Below are 16,105 nucleotides of genomic sequence, written 5' to 3'. Positions count from 1 at the left end.
TCCGACCTTTAAGAGCTTAGTAGGAAAATTGGCATTGTGTATGAGGTACTAAGGTATGAAAGTCAGTAACATTCACTTTTACTGTCTGTTTTAAGGAGTATCCACAGAACAGCTTATACAGAGTGCCTCCCACTTACTCCCCCATCTCCTCTCAAGTGATGCCCCATGCTCCGCCTGCGCTGTGGGGCTACAGCGCCGTGGGGCAGCCGCCGCAGCCCGGCCTCTTCGTGCACACCCAGCCCCTCCCGCCAGGTACGGGCAGCCTTCCGATTCACAGAGGGGGCTTTATTTGGGCAATGAGAAACGCTGACTTCTGAACAGCCACGTTGTGTTTCTAACTTTCTCTGAAGCAGGCTGTGTCTGCCGGTGCCGTTCATTTTATTCCTGAGTTGGCTGGTTTTTTGGAGGGCTTTCCATCAGCGGTTGTAGGTCCATCTCTATTAAGCTATTAAACGTTTTTGGTAGCTGAGCAAAACTGACCTGCTGTGGTGATAGTGTGAGAAAGCTGGTAGAAGTTCAATGAGGAGTGAAATTAGAGAGGGATGATTAAAAGGAGCAAACGCACTTTGGGTTATTTCTTCTTTGCTTCATACCAAGAACTAAGGTGGCTAATTTAACATGTGCTAGATGGAATAAAAAAAAAATCCATCGACTCACTTTATTTTCAGGATTTGTGATATGTATTTAATTATTTGTAGGCTTGTTTTATTTCTTCCAGATAATGTGTATACAATTAACGTCGGGATTTTACTTGCTCTAGGGGGCAGCAGTTTATGATGTTTTGAGAAAACTATTCTATGCTCAGATATTATGCAGGAGAAGTTTAGAAGTTTGGTTCCAGTTAGAAATGTTAAATATGTTTTCTGAAGCTCCAAATACAGCTGGGTCTGTATTTAAGTGCATAAAAGACTTCAGAGAATACCAGAGAGTGGCTACAAAGTGAAGGAAATAAGTTGTTTTAAAAAATCCGTATAAGATTACCTTCATAAGCCTAACATACAGATAGGTAGATGATTTTTATCAAATAACATGGAGTGCATCAATTATTGCCAACTCATGACAGAATTGTCATCATAAGCCGTTCCTGCCATGCTTGTGATCTGACGTGCAGCTTTGGTCTTTCAGAGTAGTCAGATGTTTTGTGTGATGTAGAGCATGCAGCAGCCCGTAGCCTTTTTGCTTTTTGTTCTCGTCTACGAGTGGTAGTCGTCACAGTTATGTTACCCCTTTCGTTTTGCAGTCCAGTCACTGGTTTAATGCAGCTCACTGCCTTTACAGAAATAACTTTGTGGTTGTTACTGTAGAGCTGACCAAGCAAGAGCTGGTGAGTTGACAGCGACCTGTCCCGACAACGTTCTTGCGGAAGGCAGAGAACGCATTTGTGGTTTGGGTGTTTTTTAGGTGGTTCCAGGCTGGATCCCACCGGCTCCTTCGTTCCAGCTAACACGAAGCAAGCGCTGTCAAACATGCTGCAGCGGCGCTCCGGCACCGTGATGCAGCCCCCCTCTCTCCACGCGATCCCACCTCAGCAGCAGCTGCTCCAGATGAAACTGCTGCAGCAAGAGCAGCAGCAGCAGCGGCTCCTCCGGCAGCAGGCACAGCCACGGGCTCTCCAACAGGTTTGTCCAAACCCTCAAGTGTGAAGAGCTGGTTTCACAGTATGACTACCGACAGGCTGCTTTGGAATTAGTGGCATAAGAACAGAAAATGGGGTTTGGGATCACAAATAACCGGCAGGATGTGTCCAGTAGTTGGTGGTAAAACCAGTAACTTCTCACCTTTGTTTTAAAGTCCTTCTGTACCGGTTGTTACCCTCACTGCAATATTTATTACATTGTCCTTACACTATCTTGCCCTCAAACTCTGTGATGTGCCCTCTTTGCTCAAAATAGTAAAAGTTTCAGCCAGTATCCTCATAATTTCTCCCACGCTATCTTTATTTTGTTAAAGGTTCCTTATTGTCCTTCTCATCCCTCTTTCAGTCTCTCTGCTATGATACGCGCAAAGCCTTCTGTAGGGCTTAAATTGCTGATTTATGGGTTTATGTGGGGCTGTTCATAGTTGTGAAACTGGGGTTTGCCTGTGTGTGTGCTGCCTTCTGCCTTAAAAAGAACTAAACGGCCCCCAAAATCTCTGCCTCTGTGTTTTATAACATCAGTGGTGAAGTGGATATTTGATCCCTCATTGGAGTCCTGTAGGCATTATGAGGTCCTAAGGATTAGGTACCCTAAATTTAGGATGCTGTGCTCTACAGTTAACCCTGTAGTATTTCTCACGTTAGGCAGTAGGTCACTATTTTAGTGTTGGGTCCAACTGGATTTTAGTAACTGTGCTAGAATACAGGCTTAAGTAAGAGCCTTGAGTAAACAAGTGATGGTCACTACTTGTGGCTGGGTGGATCAAAAAGCAATAATTGAAGATCTAAAATAACACGTTAGTCTCACGTTTAAGAACTGTTGTTGTTTCATGCTGTCACATTTAGAGGACAGAAGATGTTGCATTTCTCTTTTGGTTTCAAAGAGGGACAGTATCTGAGGCGTTAAGAACAACGGTTAACTTCTCCTCCAAAGTGCTGCATAGACAGGTTGTCCCTAAGGAGAATAAACTTATCATAAAGGCACGAATCCATGCCTAAATAAAATCAATAAGGTGTCTGCGATGAACCTTTTGATAAAATTAGGATCAAACTTTTACAATGTAAAAGTTGCACTAAAATTCAACAGGGAATGGCCTCAGATGGGTGCTTCAGCTGCCATGTGACATGTGCTGGGTGTTCATCAGTCAGCGATTCCACATCAGCCGTGTTTTCGTGTCTGCAGTAACTCAGTATAAGTTGAGCTGATGTAAGCCAGGTCCAAGCAGAGCCACCCAAACCCACCCTTTGTTTCCAGCCACGTCCCCACCGTAGCACAGCTCCATCGTGGTGGGCCGGGGAGTCCCACGGATGGACGTGGTGCTTTCTGTCCACTTCCAACGTTGTGCCTTACTGGCCATCTGGGGAGATTCATTCAGCTGGATGCTTGAAAACTTTCACTGTGATGCAACAAGTGAACAATTCTCCTGTTCCAATTCATCCTGTTTGCTTTCCTTGCTGTCTGAGCGTGCACTGGCAATGCTGACCCCAGAGGAACCCTCCCAGGTCCCAGTGGCAGTGGGGCTTTGCCCCAGCGGGGCACCTGCCCGTGTGCACGGTGCTCGAGCTCAGGTGCGTCCCTGGGGACCTTGTGGCCGTTCTTCCTGCAGTCCTGGATGCAGAGCAGGAAATGCTCTAGCAGTGTACAAGCCTGAAGGTGGTATTTGAAAATTTAGGAACGAGGTGATTCATCAGTATTGCTACTGTGTGGTGTATGCCGTTAGATAGAGCTTAAATCAGGAAAGTTTCTTCTTTGGTTTTTATGGTGTGGATGGTGCTGTAAAATCAGTCCAGAAGGACTCTGCTCTTGGGTGCTGTGCTGTACACACTGTGCTCCTGGAAACAGATAGCTATGGTGCAAGGTTTTTAAGAACTATGACTTGTTAAAAAAATGTTGAGTGTTATGTCTAGAATTAATAGGCTCCTGTGGTTGGTGAGGAATCCTTTCCACGTTCAGAGTGCCTGTTCATGAATTTCATAGAAGTGTTGAGGTTGATTAGCATAGAAACCACCTAACAGGACCGTGTTAGCATTCCTGCACACCAGTGTTCTTCGCGTACGTACAGGTGCGCTCTGTAAAGGTGCTGTACTGCTGTTAACAATCCGAGCCTAATCGTGTATATTTTGTGTTGTTTGCCATTTTCTCGCCTGTCCTTTTCCTTTAGGATGTCTGTAGCACTGCTGTATCCCTTCAGGATGGCTTTGACAACATAATGGTAACCACTCTGAGACCGTGAACTTCTCTTTACTTTTTATTGTGCACAAACATGCATTTCTGTCCACACCCAGGCTGCAGAGTTTGCTTTTGGTGGGAATGACACGCTTTGGCACTCCTCTCACCTGGGTAGCGCGGCGGCTGCATGTGGGAAGGCTGCGAATACATTTGCACTGATAGAATATTTTTTTCTTACAAATATTTCCCGTAACTGCATCATTGATTAATTTTTTTTTCCTCTTCCCTTGCGTTTCTCGCTCTGAAAGAGCAGCTGCAAGATAATGCCAGGTCCGTCTGATCTGCTGCCGTCCGCTGCCGCAGCTCCCGCCGCTCCCAACGGTGGGCGGCGGTGACCGTGGGTGGGATAACGGTGAGCCGTGACGGAGGGACCACGCGTCCCTCCAGGCCAGCACGTGCCACCGGCGCTCCCCGGGCAGCGCTGGGAGCCGCTCCTGGCGTGGGCCCGTTGGGACGCGGCTGTGCCTCTCTCCCAGCCGGAGGGGGGCAGCTCCCGGGGCCCCGCGTGAGCTGCAGTTTCCAAAATGCTTCTTGTCCCACCTGGGCACGACAGTGTGCTGCCCGATGGCCCGTTCCTGAGCTGGTTGTTATGAGAATAACCGTGTTTTGTTACTTCCGAAACAAGTAACAGCTGACACCTACCTGTTAAATTATCAAGTTTCGTAGAATTCAGTTGTTTCTGGGGAAGACCAACGATGGCATGAAGCTTCATGCCTGACATCTGTGTTGGAAAGCTTTCCAGGTACTAATTAGAAAAGCTATTTCACAGTTAGTTTGCAGGACTTTCATCCTGTCTTAGGGAAACTGCAATGTTGTTAAAAGCACTAATGGAAAAGGCAGAGTGAAATGTGTGTTTCAAAAGGCTGTGCTGCTCGCCCTGCTGTCCATGTTTGACAGATGTGCAGGCATCCCTGTCGTTACTGGTAGCATGTCAGAACAGGGTGCAGATCACCATACTTGCAGTTAATGAGGCACACCTCGATGTGCAGCGAGGATACAGTGGGGTCTCCCAAATCCATCATCATCGTCTTATCTAAGTAAGAGTTAGTGTTTGACTACGTACTTTCCGAGTCAGATTTGGTCAGATTTTGGTCAAAATCAGCCTGCAGTGCCATGGCTGCTACAGTCACCTTCGCCAGTCCCAGCACCACCTAGAAAAGAAAATTCCTTCTAAATGCACCATGGTCACATGCCCCAGCAGGAAAAAGCAGGAAGTTTTGCTCCAATTTAAGGTGCGAGTAGAGCAAAGAGAGCAGTGGTTATTACGGTAACATTGCATCAGCGTTAAGGTGTTGGGGATTTTTCTCCTTTTTTTTTGTTGTTTTGTTTTTGCTTGCGGTGCATGCACAGCTCTGGCTTGCAGCAGTTGGACTGCATGTTTCGTTGACTCTTTCCTGAATTACGCCTGGAGGGAGAAGTGCCTTTGAATTTAGCAACATCTGCTATTGCTCAGGAATGCAGAGCCTGCTCCCAGGGCAGGGGAGCGTGCTGCTCCGGGGCTGTGTGCTGCCGTGGGATCAATCCACCTGTCCCTTACCTAATCAACAGCTTTTTGCTCATGTTTCATGTTTGGTTTTGTCCGTGGTGCTTGTCTGGCCTGGGCAGCGGTGCCCGTGGTACAGGTGTGCCCGCGGTACGGACGTGCCCGTGGTACAGGTGTGCCCGCGGTACGGACGTGCCCGTGGTACAGGTGTGCCCACGGTACGGACGTGCCCGTGGTACAGGTGTGCCCGTGGTACGGACGTGCCCGTGGTACAGGTGTGCCCGTGGTATGGACGTGCCCGTGGTACAGGTGTGCCCGCGGTACAGACGTGCCCGTGGTACAGGTGTGCTGCTGGTGACTCGCACCCTGCCCACTCCGCTGCTTCGTGGCGGGGAGAAGATCAGTGGGCAAAACCCACTCCTGGCTCTCTGCCCGCCGTGTGTGGCTGGGGTCGTGCAGCTGCTGGTTTAGTGTTTTCTTACAGCATCAGGGCCCAACCCAGTTTCCTTCGATAAAGCTTTGGAGCGACGCTGCTTACACCGCATGGGCATGAGCCGGCAGATTTTGCTCTTGGGCACACCGGGTTGTCTGTCACTGGGAGAAGCCGAGGGGTAGGACACGGAGCACGGCTCTGCAGACCCCCTTCCACAGAACCCACCAGGTGGTTTGTATTCCTGCGGGGAATAGCTCAAGGCACCAGTTTTTCTGGAAATCAGTCATGGTTTTACCAGGTTTCATTTTTGAGTCAATTCAAGTTACATCTTGTTTTTGCACCTTGTGAAAAAGCTTCAGAAGCCATTTGCTCAGAGAAATTATTATTCTTTTTTTGTTTTTCTTCTGCCTCTGTTTCAAAAAAGAAAAATCTCAAGTACTTGAGGACCTTTCTCGTGTAGCAGGTGATCCTCAGCTGAGGTCTGATTTATGTGCATCCCGTCTGCGAGATGTACGTTCTGTTCAGTGTAACGTTTCTCACCTGTCAGGTTGTCATTTGAGAGCTCCTAATCTGATTTTGCAGATATTTTTCCAGATAAACTTAATTTACCCTGAACTTTTGGCAGAGCTGATAGATGTTACTCTGTTCACATTTCTTGTACTCCCTAATTTGTTTTTCAGACTTTTCCAGAAGACTTTGGCTTGTTTGTAAGAAAAAACCAACTCCTCAGTGTAGCTCCTGCCCCCTTGGCGTGGCTGTTAGAGCAGAGCTCCCTGCTCTTTGCTGCCTGCTCGGTGCCTCAGTGACCCCTTCGGCGGTCGTCCCAGGGGCTGCACAGAGCCTACTAGATCCGTTTTTTTTTTTTTTAAAGGAAAGGAATGTATTGAAAATGAGTGTGTGACAACCCTATGGAACCCTGTGGTGGCTTTGCCCCTGGTTTTGCATCTTGCCCTTGACCTCTTCTGTCACCTCTTCTCTACCCAGAGCACAGGGGGTTAATCTAGTGCCCATCACAGCTGCTCTGGATCGGCTGAAGCCGGAACGCTTTCTCTGTACCGTACCATTCCCTGAGCGGTTCCCCTTCACCACAGGTAGCTCTGCCCGTTTCCCACGCCTGGCGATGAGGATGCCCATGGTTTTAACCCCAATCCAAAAAACGGCTGAACTACAGGAGTGCCGGTTGTGCCTACGGCCGTGTTCACATTTGGGGCAGTCACCACGGCAGGGTGGGCACAGATAAAGAAGGAGAGTTCCTGTGGTGCTTCAGTGTTTTGTCCCACGTGAAATTTTCTTCTCCACCTGGTAGCCCTGGTTGTAATGTTGCTGCTTGCAGTGTGTTACCAAAGTCACTTTCAGCCTTAAATTATAATACATCCATGTAGGGATATCCTGATTAAAATGGCACAGGCTTTGTTGGAGGACTGGGATTTTTTTGTTTGGTTTTGTGGTGAACTGGGCAGCTGAACAGAAGGAGCATCGCTGCTTCCAGCTCGTGTCGGCCGCTGAGCTTTTTAAAGCAGAATGATTTTCAAAATGACCAAGTGCAGCATCACAATCGCACAAAAAGCACACAGGCTTGATCCCTGGCGAATTCTCATTTGCCAGTTTTTTACAGTCTTGGTTCTGACATTATGTATAATGTGTTTGGGTTTTTGCCCTCTTGTGCTTCAAAACATACTAATACTAATGCAGTTATAGTGGAAATCTTTAAATTAATTGCCATTAATTGGGCATTAATATTGAGGCAATTTGAAATGAACAGACTGGGCTCTCTGCAGATCACAGGTACAGAGTGTGCTTCTAGGCTGTGCTGGTGGGAGCTGGAGGTGCTTGCATTACCCATTTATCATACTGGTGTTTTGTATGTGTACATCATCATAAAATTCCCTGATCGGCATTTTTCCTGCTTCATCGGGGCGAAGGGCAGTAATCAGGTAGCCCGAGAAAGACATCAACTGTGTATTTAAACGAGAGATTGTCACTCACTCTCAGCTTCCTGCTCAATTTAAAGCGTTGTCCTCACGACAGCTAGGTTATCTTTTTCTAATCCTTTGCAAAGCCCTATTTTCAAAGGCTGTGTGCCAGACCTCCGGTCAGTACGCAGCTGCGGAGCTGCAATAGCATCAGAAATCAACAAAAGTCAATTATTCCTATTTACTATGAGCAAATGAACTACATGTCAGCAGTTTGGCACTGGGCAACGGTGCTGTCTTGAAGGAAACGGCCGAGTCTCTCCATGAGCCTTTAGGACATAACTTGGTGCAGTTCATGTCCAGAAGCGGACAGCTGCGTGCTCGGGGTGCCGAGGCCGTCTCTGACGGGCGATGTGTCTTGCAGGGGCAGCCGATGGACCAAGCCGCTGTGTTCACTGCGCAAGTTCGACCCCCGTCGCAGCTCCCCCAGTACCCGGCGTTACAGCAGGCACAGGTACTGCTGCTCCCGCGGAGCGTCTGCGTAATGATGCTTTTAAACGGAGCTCAGTCTCCTCCCAGCCTGCTTTTCCGGGTGTGGGACATGTCTCCCGTGTGCTCCCTGGTGTGACGGTGAGCCCTCCTTCCAGGACGCCTGTGATCTCCGCATGCTGTAGCTCGTAAACCGTTTTAACGTGGTCACTTCCCAGCTTTTCCTAGCGTCGTTGCGGGTAAAGGCAAGCAAACGTCAGTGCTGTGCTTTTGGTGAGACAGTGGTGCCAGTAACTCCTCAGAATGAACCTTTGTCATGTCTGCAAAATCATGCAAAATCCCATTCTGCTACTTGGGATTTTGCAGAGTTAAAACAAAGGAAAGAGAGGGGGTGGAGGTGGGGCGCAGCGCCCGCTGGTGCCCGGTGCCCCCCAGGGAAGGGCAGCGGTGCACGTCCCGTCCCGCTGAGCGCGCGGCGCGGCTGCCTGCACCCAAAACCAGTGCCGGGTACGGCCGGTGCGGGCACTGCGGGTCGGTGCGTGGCACAGCACCGCGTCCCGCTGCCCTGCCTCCGGCTGCCCGCGCTTCGGCTCCGGGATAACGGCCGTCTCCTTCTCTTACAGTTGGGCTGAGCTAAGTGTGGGCGCAGCGACGTGACTCTCTGTCCGTTCCCCATCAGGTCGCGCCTCACGGCTACACCATGTACGGCACTGCGGTGCCCCTGCAGCAGCAGCCCGGCGGCGGCGGCATCGTGCTCTCCCCCGGCTACAACGCCCGCGCGTACGCCGCGGCCCATTCCGGCCCCGCGCTGATGGAGAGGCTGCGGCAGATGCAGCAGCAGCCCGGCGGGTACCTCCAGCAGCAGGCGGCTGCCTACGTCCAGCCTTTGGCGGGCACCCAGCGGTGAGCTTCCGCGCGGCCGCGGCGGGTGACGTTGCAGGGTTTTAGTGGCAACTTCGCTTAGAGGTCTAAAGCTCCACTTAAAAATAGAGTGTGGTCATCAAATTGAGGTTAACGCTGGATCTGAGTAGCCATACGTTTGCCTTTCTCTCCAATTCCCCCCTGCTTTTTTCTTCATTTTATTTTAAGTTGGTCTTGACACACGCTGCAGCCCAGTTGTCCTGTGTGTTTGTAGAACATAAAAATTAATGTAAAGATGGGTGTTGGATCCTATTTCGTAAAAATTAACGTAAAGATGGGTGTTGGATCCTATTTCGTAAAAATTAATGTAAAGATGGGTATTGGATCCTATTTCGTAAAAATTAATGTAAAGATGGGTGTTGGATCCTATTTCGCCACACACACACAGATACGACAGCCATATTATGCAAATGTGTGTGGTATTAAACATTACTAAAATATTCCAGGTTTACCAAAGATTCTGTAGTCAAGAGAACACAAGACCAACTTGTTAATTTAACTAGCAATGGACAAATGAATTTTGCTTAAGCCTGGATACACTAAATTGACTTCACTTTGGAAGTGCAGCTGAGTTGCAGTTCCTGAGAAACAGGAAAGATTCTCTGGTAAAGCAATGGAATGAAACAGAAGGCAGGAATGAAACAGAAGAAGCAGGAATGAAATCTGTAACAGGGAGCCAGCAGAGTGGAAAACTGATGTTGCCAATGACAGTATTGAATCAGTTTTTTTTCTTACAGTCTAGCATAAGAATGGCTAACTCTGCTCTCAACTGAATCCAGAAATTTTGCCACTTTTAATTTCCATTTCAAATAGACATGTTCAGTAGAGTGACTCCCAAAAACCACAGCCTTAAATTAAAGAGGGAGGGGGGGAAGAAAGCAGTCAAAATTTGCAGGATCTGCCTCTGCACGCGCCGTCCAGCCGTAGCTGTGATGGGGTGTCCGCGCAGCGCCGCGCTCTCCCCGCGTGCAGGTCGCAGGTTCGCTCAAGCAGCAGAGAGAACGTGGACGTTGGTCATCGCAAGGTGGTCTGGCCCATCAGCAGAGCTTCAGTCCTGTCTCGCTGATCCCACGTCATTTTTCCTGGAGTACCACCAATGAGCTCTGTTAGCAAGTGGAGATGTTCTTCCTCTGCTTCAGCTCCAGTTTGATGCCAAAACTAAAATCTCCTTTAGGTGCTAAGCTCGGGTGTACTTAAATGACTTGCTGAGCAGCTGCTGCTTGTAAGCAGAATATGGAAGTGTCATGTATGTAGCTGTGCAATTCTCTGTCTTGTACAGAAATAGCCCTCGTTGTTCTTAGTGAAATTGGTGTTTCTGGAATTGTGAACATTGCCATATATTCTGCAATCATCGCTGCTTCCTTGACTTCTTTTAAATTCTTGCAAACCTGAGCATCTTAAGGGCGTGCTCAATTTTGGGTATGTTTGCACCTCTTCCAAAAGCTTGGCCTTGCCTTGGCTGACAGCCTTGTAGGAAAACCTGCAGGGGGCCTCGTGGTAGGAGCAAAGCCGACAACCTAAATTGCTGTGTCTGTACCCAGTTCTAAACAGCTGCGCTGAACGACGAGCCAGCGAACGCGTTTTGCCTGTGTACGTCTTCCTGCTTTGTCAGTGTTAACTGCTCCCATAGCACCCTAAGAAAGCATTTCTTGCTTGGTGTGGTTTTTTCAGTATTTTGGAAAGTAGAAACTCTTTATAATCAGGTTTAAATTCATGATAATGTAACTTTGAGATGTTTTGGTAGCGAAAATGTTTTAATGCTCATGTGGAATTCTTGCTTGAAGTGTAGAAACCCATCACTCTCCCTAATAAAGCAAGAATTGAAAGCTTGGATCTGTGTTTAGAGGAACATGTTATTACCTACTTCAGTTACTGGGCATGAAGTATAATCCAGTCTGGTTCTCCCCATCAGATTGAACCATCAGCCTCTGCAGCCAAGTTCCCTGGTCGGAGGGGGCCTGGACAGCGCGTCGGCCGCGGGTCCTCACCCGGCCCTGAGCTCGGTGCAGCTGCCTCCGGAGCCGGCGAGGCAGAGACAGCAGCAGATGCGACAGCAGAGACTCCTCCAGGTGAGGGGCCCGGCTGCACCAGAGGCCGGGGGGGTTTCCGTGCGGGACGGGAGCATAAACGTCACCGTGTCGGTGTTACACACTCGCTTGCACACGTGTGGTGGCATCTAAAGCGGCAGAGCCCGGTGCTGTAAGCCCAAACTGCTCTTACTCGAGTGGAACAATTAGTTGTTCACATTTGGGACTTCCCAAAGAGAGCTCTGGATACACACATCAAATTCAGTACTTCATTTCTCAAGATGGTAGGGTGCCTCTGGAGAAGGTAAACTGGAGAACGGCCCAGGCGAACGTGCCGAGGCAGAGGCAGTGGCTGTGCTCCCCTGCCTGCCTTGTAACGCGTTCCCCGCTTAAATCGAAGGGCTCGCTCCCTGCCCGGCCTGGTTCCTGTATTCTGATTTGGTGACACGTGTTTAATTTGGGGGTAAGTACCAGTTTATCAGCTTAACATGTAGGGCTTGTCACAGGGGAAGTAAGTCGCATTAAAAATGTTTCCCGTGGCCCTTTGATGGCTGGAATTATTTTCATGTTTTCATTTTAATGCAGTAGATATCGGTGCCAGTTCTTGTCGAACAGTAGTGTATTTTATCTAGGTATTTTGGTGTTGGAGTAAGCTAAATATACCAGCTTTTGAGTGTTTTTTTCTCTGCGAACAACGCTCCTTGTCAGCCTTGGTGTGGCTGGCAGTGGGAGAGCTGCGGGGCTCGTCTCCCAAACGGGACCTTCAGTAGCCGATGCCGTAAGGGAGCCCGGACCCTGTGGTGGGCACCAGCCATGGGAAGCCACACCACGTGGCCTGTGGCCGCTCCTCGTGGCAGCACATGTGCCGTGTCACTTGTTCCAATGCCCATCTTCTTTCAGTTGCAGCAGCAGCAGGGGCAGCAGCAGGCGCTTGGTCTCCAGCCCGTGCAACTGCAGCAGCCGTTGGTAAGCAGAGGCGACCGCCGGATAGTCGGGTGGGTGCGAGGTGACAGGGTGGGTTTTGGCACTTGGGACGGGCAGCGCAGCAGGCTGGGGAGAAGGTTTGTGTCAGCGTCCCCACGTCCCTGCCTGCCTGCTGGTGCTGGCACCGTGGTGCCTGCGGTGCCGAACCTCCAGTGCTCTGAGTGCCGTATGAGCGTGTTTCATAGAATCATAGAATGGTTTGGGTTGGAAGGGACCTTAAAGATCATCTAGTTCCAACCCCCCTGCCGTGGGCAGGGACACCCTCCACTACACCAGGTTGCCCAAAGCCTCATCCAACCTGGCCTTGAATACTTCCAGGGATGGGGCATCCACAGCTTCTCTGGGCAACCTGTTCCAGTGCCTCACCAGCCTCAGAGTGAAGAATTTCCCCCTTAGATCTAATCTAAATCTCCCCTCTTTCAGTTTAAAGCCATTGTCCCTTGTCCTGTCACTACACACCCTTGTAAAAAGCCCCTCTCCAGCTTTCCTGTAGGACCCCTTTAGGTACTGGAAAGCTGCTATAAGATCACCCCGGAGCCTTCTCTTCTCCAGGCTGAACAGTTTATTGGATAACTATTGAAAGATCATTTTCATCCATTTTTGAGTTTTTCTTAATAGTGTTTCTATCTTGAACAAACTGCATGTGATGGTCACAGAGACACAGCACCTGCCTGGCTGCAGGTGCCTCTTCCAGCACTTGGCACAGCAGAAGGTTTTCTGTGCGTTGGTTTTGTGTCCCCAGGAAACCCTGGTGTAGGTAATGCTTCTGCCTAACCTCAGCATTTACCAAGGACTGTTAGCCAGAAGATTGCACAATGTATTTTAAGTGAAGGATTTGATTTCAGAAAGGGAGAAGATGCTGAAGCCTTGTAAAACCCTGAAACTCCCTTCAGTAAGCAGAAGGTTTCACTGGAACAAAGCATGGGCGTTTGCTGGGGCGCGGGAGGTTATTAGAGTATTGAATAACTCCAGTTTTACTCAGCGCATCGGGTTTTCAAACCGGTCAGGTGTATCGTGTATCCTTGTGCAGAAGCACAAAAAATCACTGCATCAGAGGCACATGCATTTTCACCAAATCCAAGGAGAAGGAAAACTCCAGGACTTAGGAAACAGATGTAGAGAGCTTAGAGGCCCTGAGGGTAAGACAGCCCATGAACGGTGCAGGCTCGGTTTGACTCGTGCCTCTGCCAGCAGGGCACTACCACGTCCATCACCATTTCCCTCCCAGGAGCAGGTAAGACTGAGGGAGTGGTGCCATCAGCTCTCTGTCCTCAGGAGTCAGCTGCTGCATTTTTCTCTCATACAGGTGACACATTTTCCAAGGGAAGGAATGCTCCTTGTGTGCACAAACCTCTGGCTCCAGAGGTGTCCATCCGAACGGTACGCAGAGAGACAGTCTGAGTCCGCTCTGTCGTAATTCCGTAGCGTGGCACGGAGTGCAGTCAGTATTCTGACATACAGGCAGATGATCAATAAAAGTTGTTAGTAGAGAACGATTTTCTTCTGAATGACAGCCAGAAGTGTGGAAAGCAAAGCAGTGCTTGTTCTCCTACTTGAAAAATAGACTTCATGTGTCAGGCAGGGAATAGTGCATGCCGTCAGATTGACCAATTGCAGACTAAATTCTGCTTTCACGCAAGTATAAATAGGGTGCACATTTGTGAAAGTCAGTGCATTTACACTCAGGGCACTTTCAAAGTGATTGAAGTCACGATTTAATTCATTAACAGCAGATCTCTTTGGAAGCTTTTTGTGTCAAAACCCATTGTGCCTAATGCCATAGACTGGGAGCACCCTGTCTCGATCCCTGTGGCCGTAGGGTCGGGATCAGAACGATGACCGTTTTGCTCAGCGGAGGAGCCGGCCCCGTTGACTGGGCACTGGTCCACCTCCACTGTTCCACTGGAGCCTGGAATCGAGTGCGCAGCTACAACCCTGCAGCTGGTGTGCAGCGCAAGGAATGACACGTGCTTTGTGCTCATCCTTCTTTTTATCTGAAGTGCCATTACCCTGGGAAAAATATTTTTCAAGAAGCTTCTTTTGGCTATTATGCTTCCCCCAGACATAAGTGTTTTAAGATGCTAAAAGGCTGTTAATTTGATCTGCAGTTTTGATTTGCTTTGTCTCTGAACGCTGGAGACAGTAAAGCTGCTCAGAGTGACTTGCAGGATGAACACTGACCTCTCCAGAGGTGGAGACGGAGACTGACTCTGTCCCTTGTGTCTGGCTGGACACGTGTGATACCTGTAACACAACGGGAAACGCGTGAGATTCCAGGGAATAAGAGAACGGGTGTTCTGTAAGTTGTAAACGTGCTCCGTGTGTCCCTGCTGTGCTGTGGGGAGGCCGTGGGGCTGTGCCGTGGCGGCAGAGGCCAAACTTCTGGGAGTACCTGACGTGGCACCTGTGCTGTGCACCTTTCATCTGTCGTGTTTCTTTTGCAGTTCCCACGGCAAGGCGTGCAGCAGACGCAGCAGCAGCAGCAGACAGCGGCGCTGGTCAGGCAGCTCCAGAAGCAGCTCTCCAGTAAGTGTGTGCGTGCCCAGATGTACGGGAATGGACACGTATGTTTGAGTATGGAATTATCTTTCCGGAGGTGTTCCACCTGTTTAAACGCTGCCATATAGACATGTGAGCAGTTTACCTACTGGCAGCTGTTACCCAGCCCAGTAGTGATGCAATACCAAAGTTCTGGTGCAAGAACATCCCATGGATTTCTGTTGGTCTCCAGAGAAGCCCAAGACACGGGGCTGGTGGCCCATCACAACGTGCTGCATGTTTTCTCCCCTCACTTCTGCAGCCCTGCTGCAGCGCGCGCCCCGAGCAGACGGGCACCTCCCGCGGGCGTGGGATGGGGACATAAGGGAACGTGCTGACTGGTGTTTGCTCCTGCTGCATGAAACACAGGTCATTTTCTGTATTTCTGTAGAGCGTGGTCATGAGGCGCAAACACGTCCCTTTGCTTTACCAACCAGGTAACCAGCCACAACCGGGAGTGAACCAGTATGGGCACCCTTCCCACTTCTGAACCAGAGACCGACGGGAGACGGCATCTTACGTTTGCACTGAAGAACAGAACATTCAAAATCCAATGCACTAGTTATTGCTAGAAAGCAAACTTTAGTTTTCTTCTCTTCTTACTTCAATAGTTATTTTTTGTGCTGCAGTTGATGTGAATATGTAACAAGATGGGTTTTTTGGGTTTGGGGATTTTTTTGCGTTTAACTCGATTTAAATGTATGGACTTGTGGGCCTATTTGAAGAATGTTATTGCAGATTTTATGAATTTGGTGCTTTTTAGGTCCTGTTACTTTTAAAGAGGACAAAGAATGCTGGATTTATTTATTTGTGGGAAACACTTTTTTTTGTTTTGGTTTGGTTTTTGTTGTTGTTGATTTTTGTTTGTTTATTTTTAAAGAACTGCACTGGACCAAACTACTGAACTGAAAGGCACTTCCGATTTTGGCATCAAAGTTAATTTGTTCATTAAAATGTTCACCTCTTTCTTTGTTGGTAGAACAAGCATCGATTTAAATTGTGTTTATTTGACTGTAATTTTCATATGCACTTTATAAAGTTCCTTGTTTAAAGTACCAATTTTCTCTTGCTCTCATTGTGGTGAGAAGGTGCTGAAGTGGGTTTATTGCTTGTATTAGAACTTCTTAAATTTATATTAAAAGCCACAACGTAACGTTAATAAACCTACTCGAAGTAGCAGCGTTTCATATTTGGTCTTTTTAACACACAGTTCCCCAGGGATCAGTCCTAAAGCAGCGCACGACGCAGGAACAAGGATGGAACAGTCAGAACAGGTTTTGCTCTGCTCACGCGGGGAAATCTCCGCGTCCTGGCAGAGCCTCCCAGGAACGAAGCTCCGTGTCTCCGGCGATGCCGTCGGGATCAAACCTCGTAGCAGCGCTCGCGCAGCGAGGGCGGAAAAGCCACCGGCGCCCTTTCCGCGGTCCCAGCGCCGCCGCAGCTGACGGCGC

The 16,105-nt window shown here is 49.1% G+C and overlaps 1 protein-coding gene across 5 annotated transcripts in view; it reads left to right on the top strand.

Annotated features, from left to right (window-relative positions):
* MED12L (mediator complex subunit 12L) overlaps positions 1–15,144 on the top strand; it is a 140,306-nt gene extending 125,162 nt beyond the window's left edge. For 2 of the 5 annotated variants that reach the window (XM_086618187.1, XM_086618184.1), the window contains 8 exons: positions 96–252; positions 1,402–1,619; positions 8,120–8,209; positions 8,864–9,087; positions 11,018–11,213; positions 12,045–12,098; positions 14,561–14,642; positions 15,092–15,144. In XM_086618187.1, coding sequence (XP_086474313.1) covers positions 96–252; positions 1,402–1,619; positions 8,120–8,209; positions 8,864–9,087; positions 11,018–11,213; positions 12,045–12,098; positions 14,561–14,642; positions 15,092–15,144 — 1,074 coding nt within the window. Of the gene's footprint in view, positions 1–95; positions 253–1,401; positions 1,620–3,798; positions 3,850–8,119; positions 8,210–8,863; positions 9,088–11,017; positions 11,214–12,032; positions 12,099–14,560; positions 14,643–15,091 lie in introns of all 5 variants that reach the window. The other 3 variants (XM_086618185.1, XM_086618183.1, XM_086618186.1) reach the window with 3 other exon arrangements.
* The last annotated feature ends 961 nt before the right edge of the window (positions 15,145–16,105 follow it).

This window comes from Tauraco erythrolophus, chromosome 11 (genome assembly GCF_009769465.1).
Source record: "Tauraco erythrolophus isolate bTauEry1 chromosome 11, bTauEry1.pri, whole genome shotgun sequence".
NCBI classification, from domain to species: domain Eukaryota; kingdom Metazoa; phylum Chordata; class Aves; order Musophagiformes; family Musophagidae; genus Tauraco; species Tauraco erythrolophus.
The sequence above is the reverse complement of the archived record's forward strand: the minus strand, read 5'-3'. Positions and strand labels throughout refer to the sequence as shown.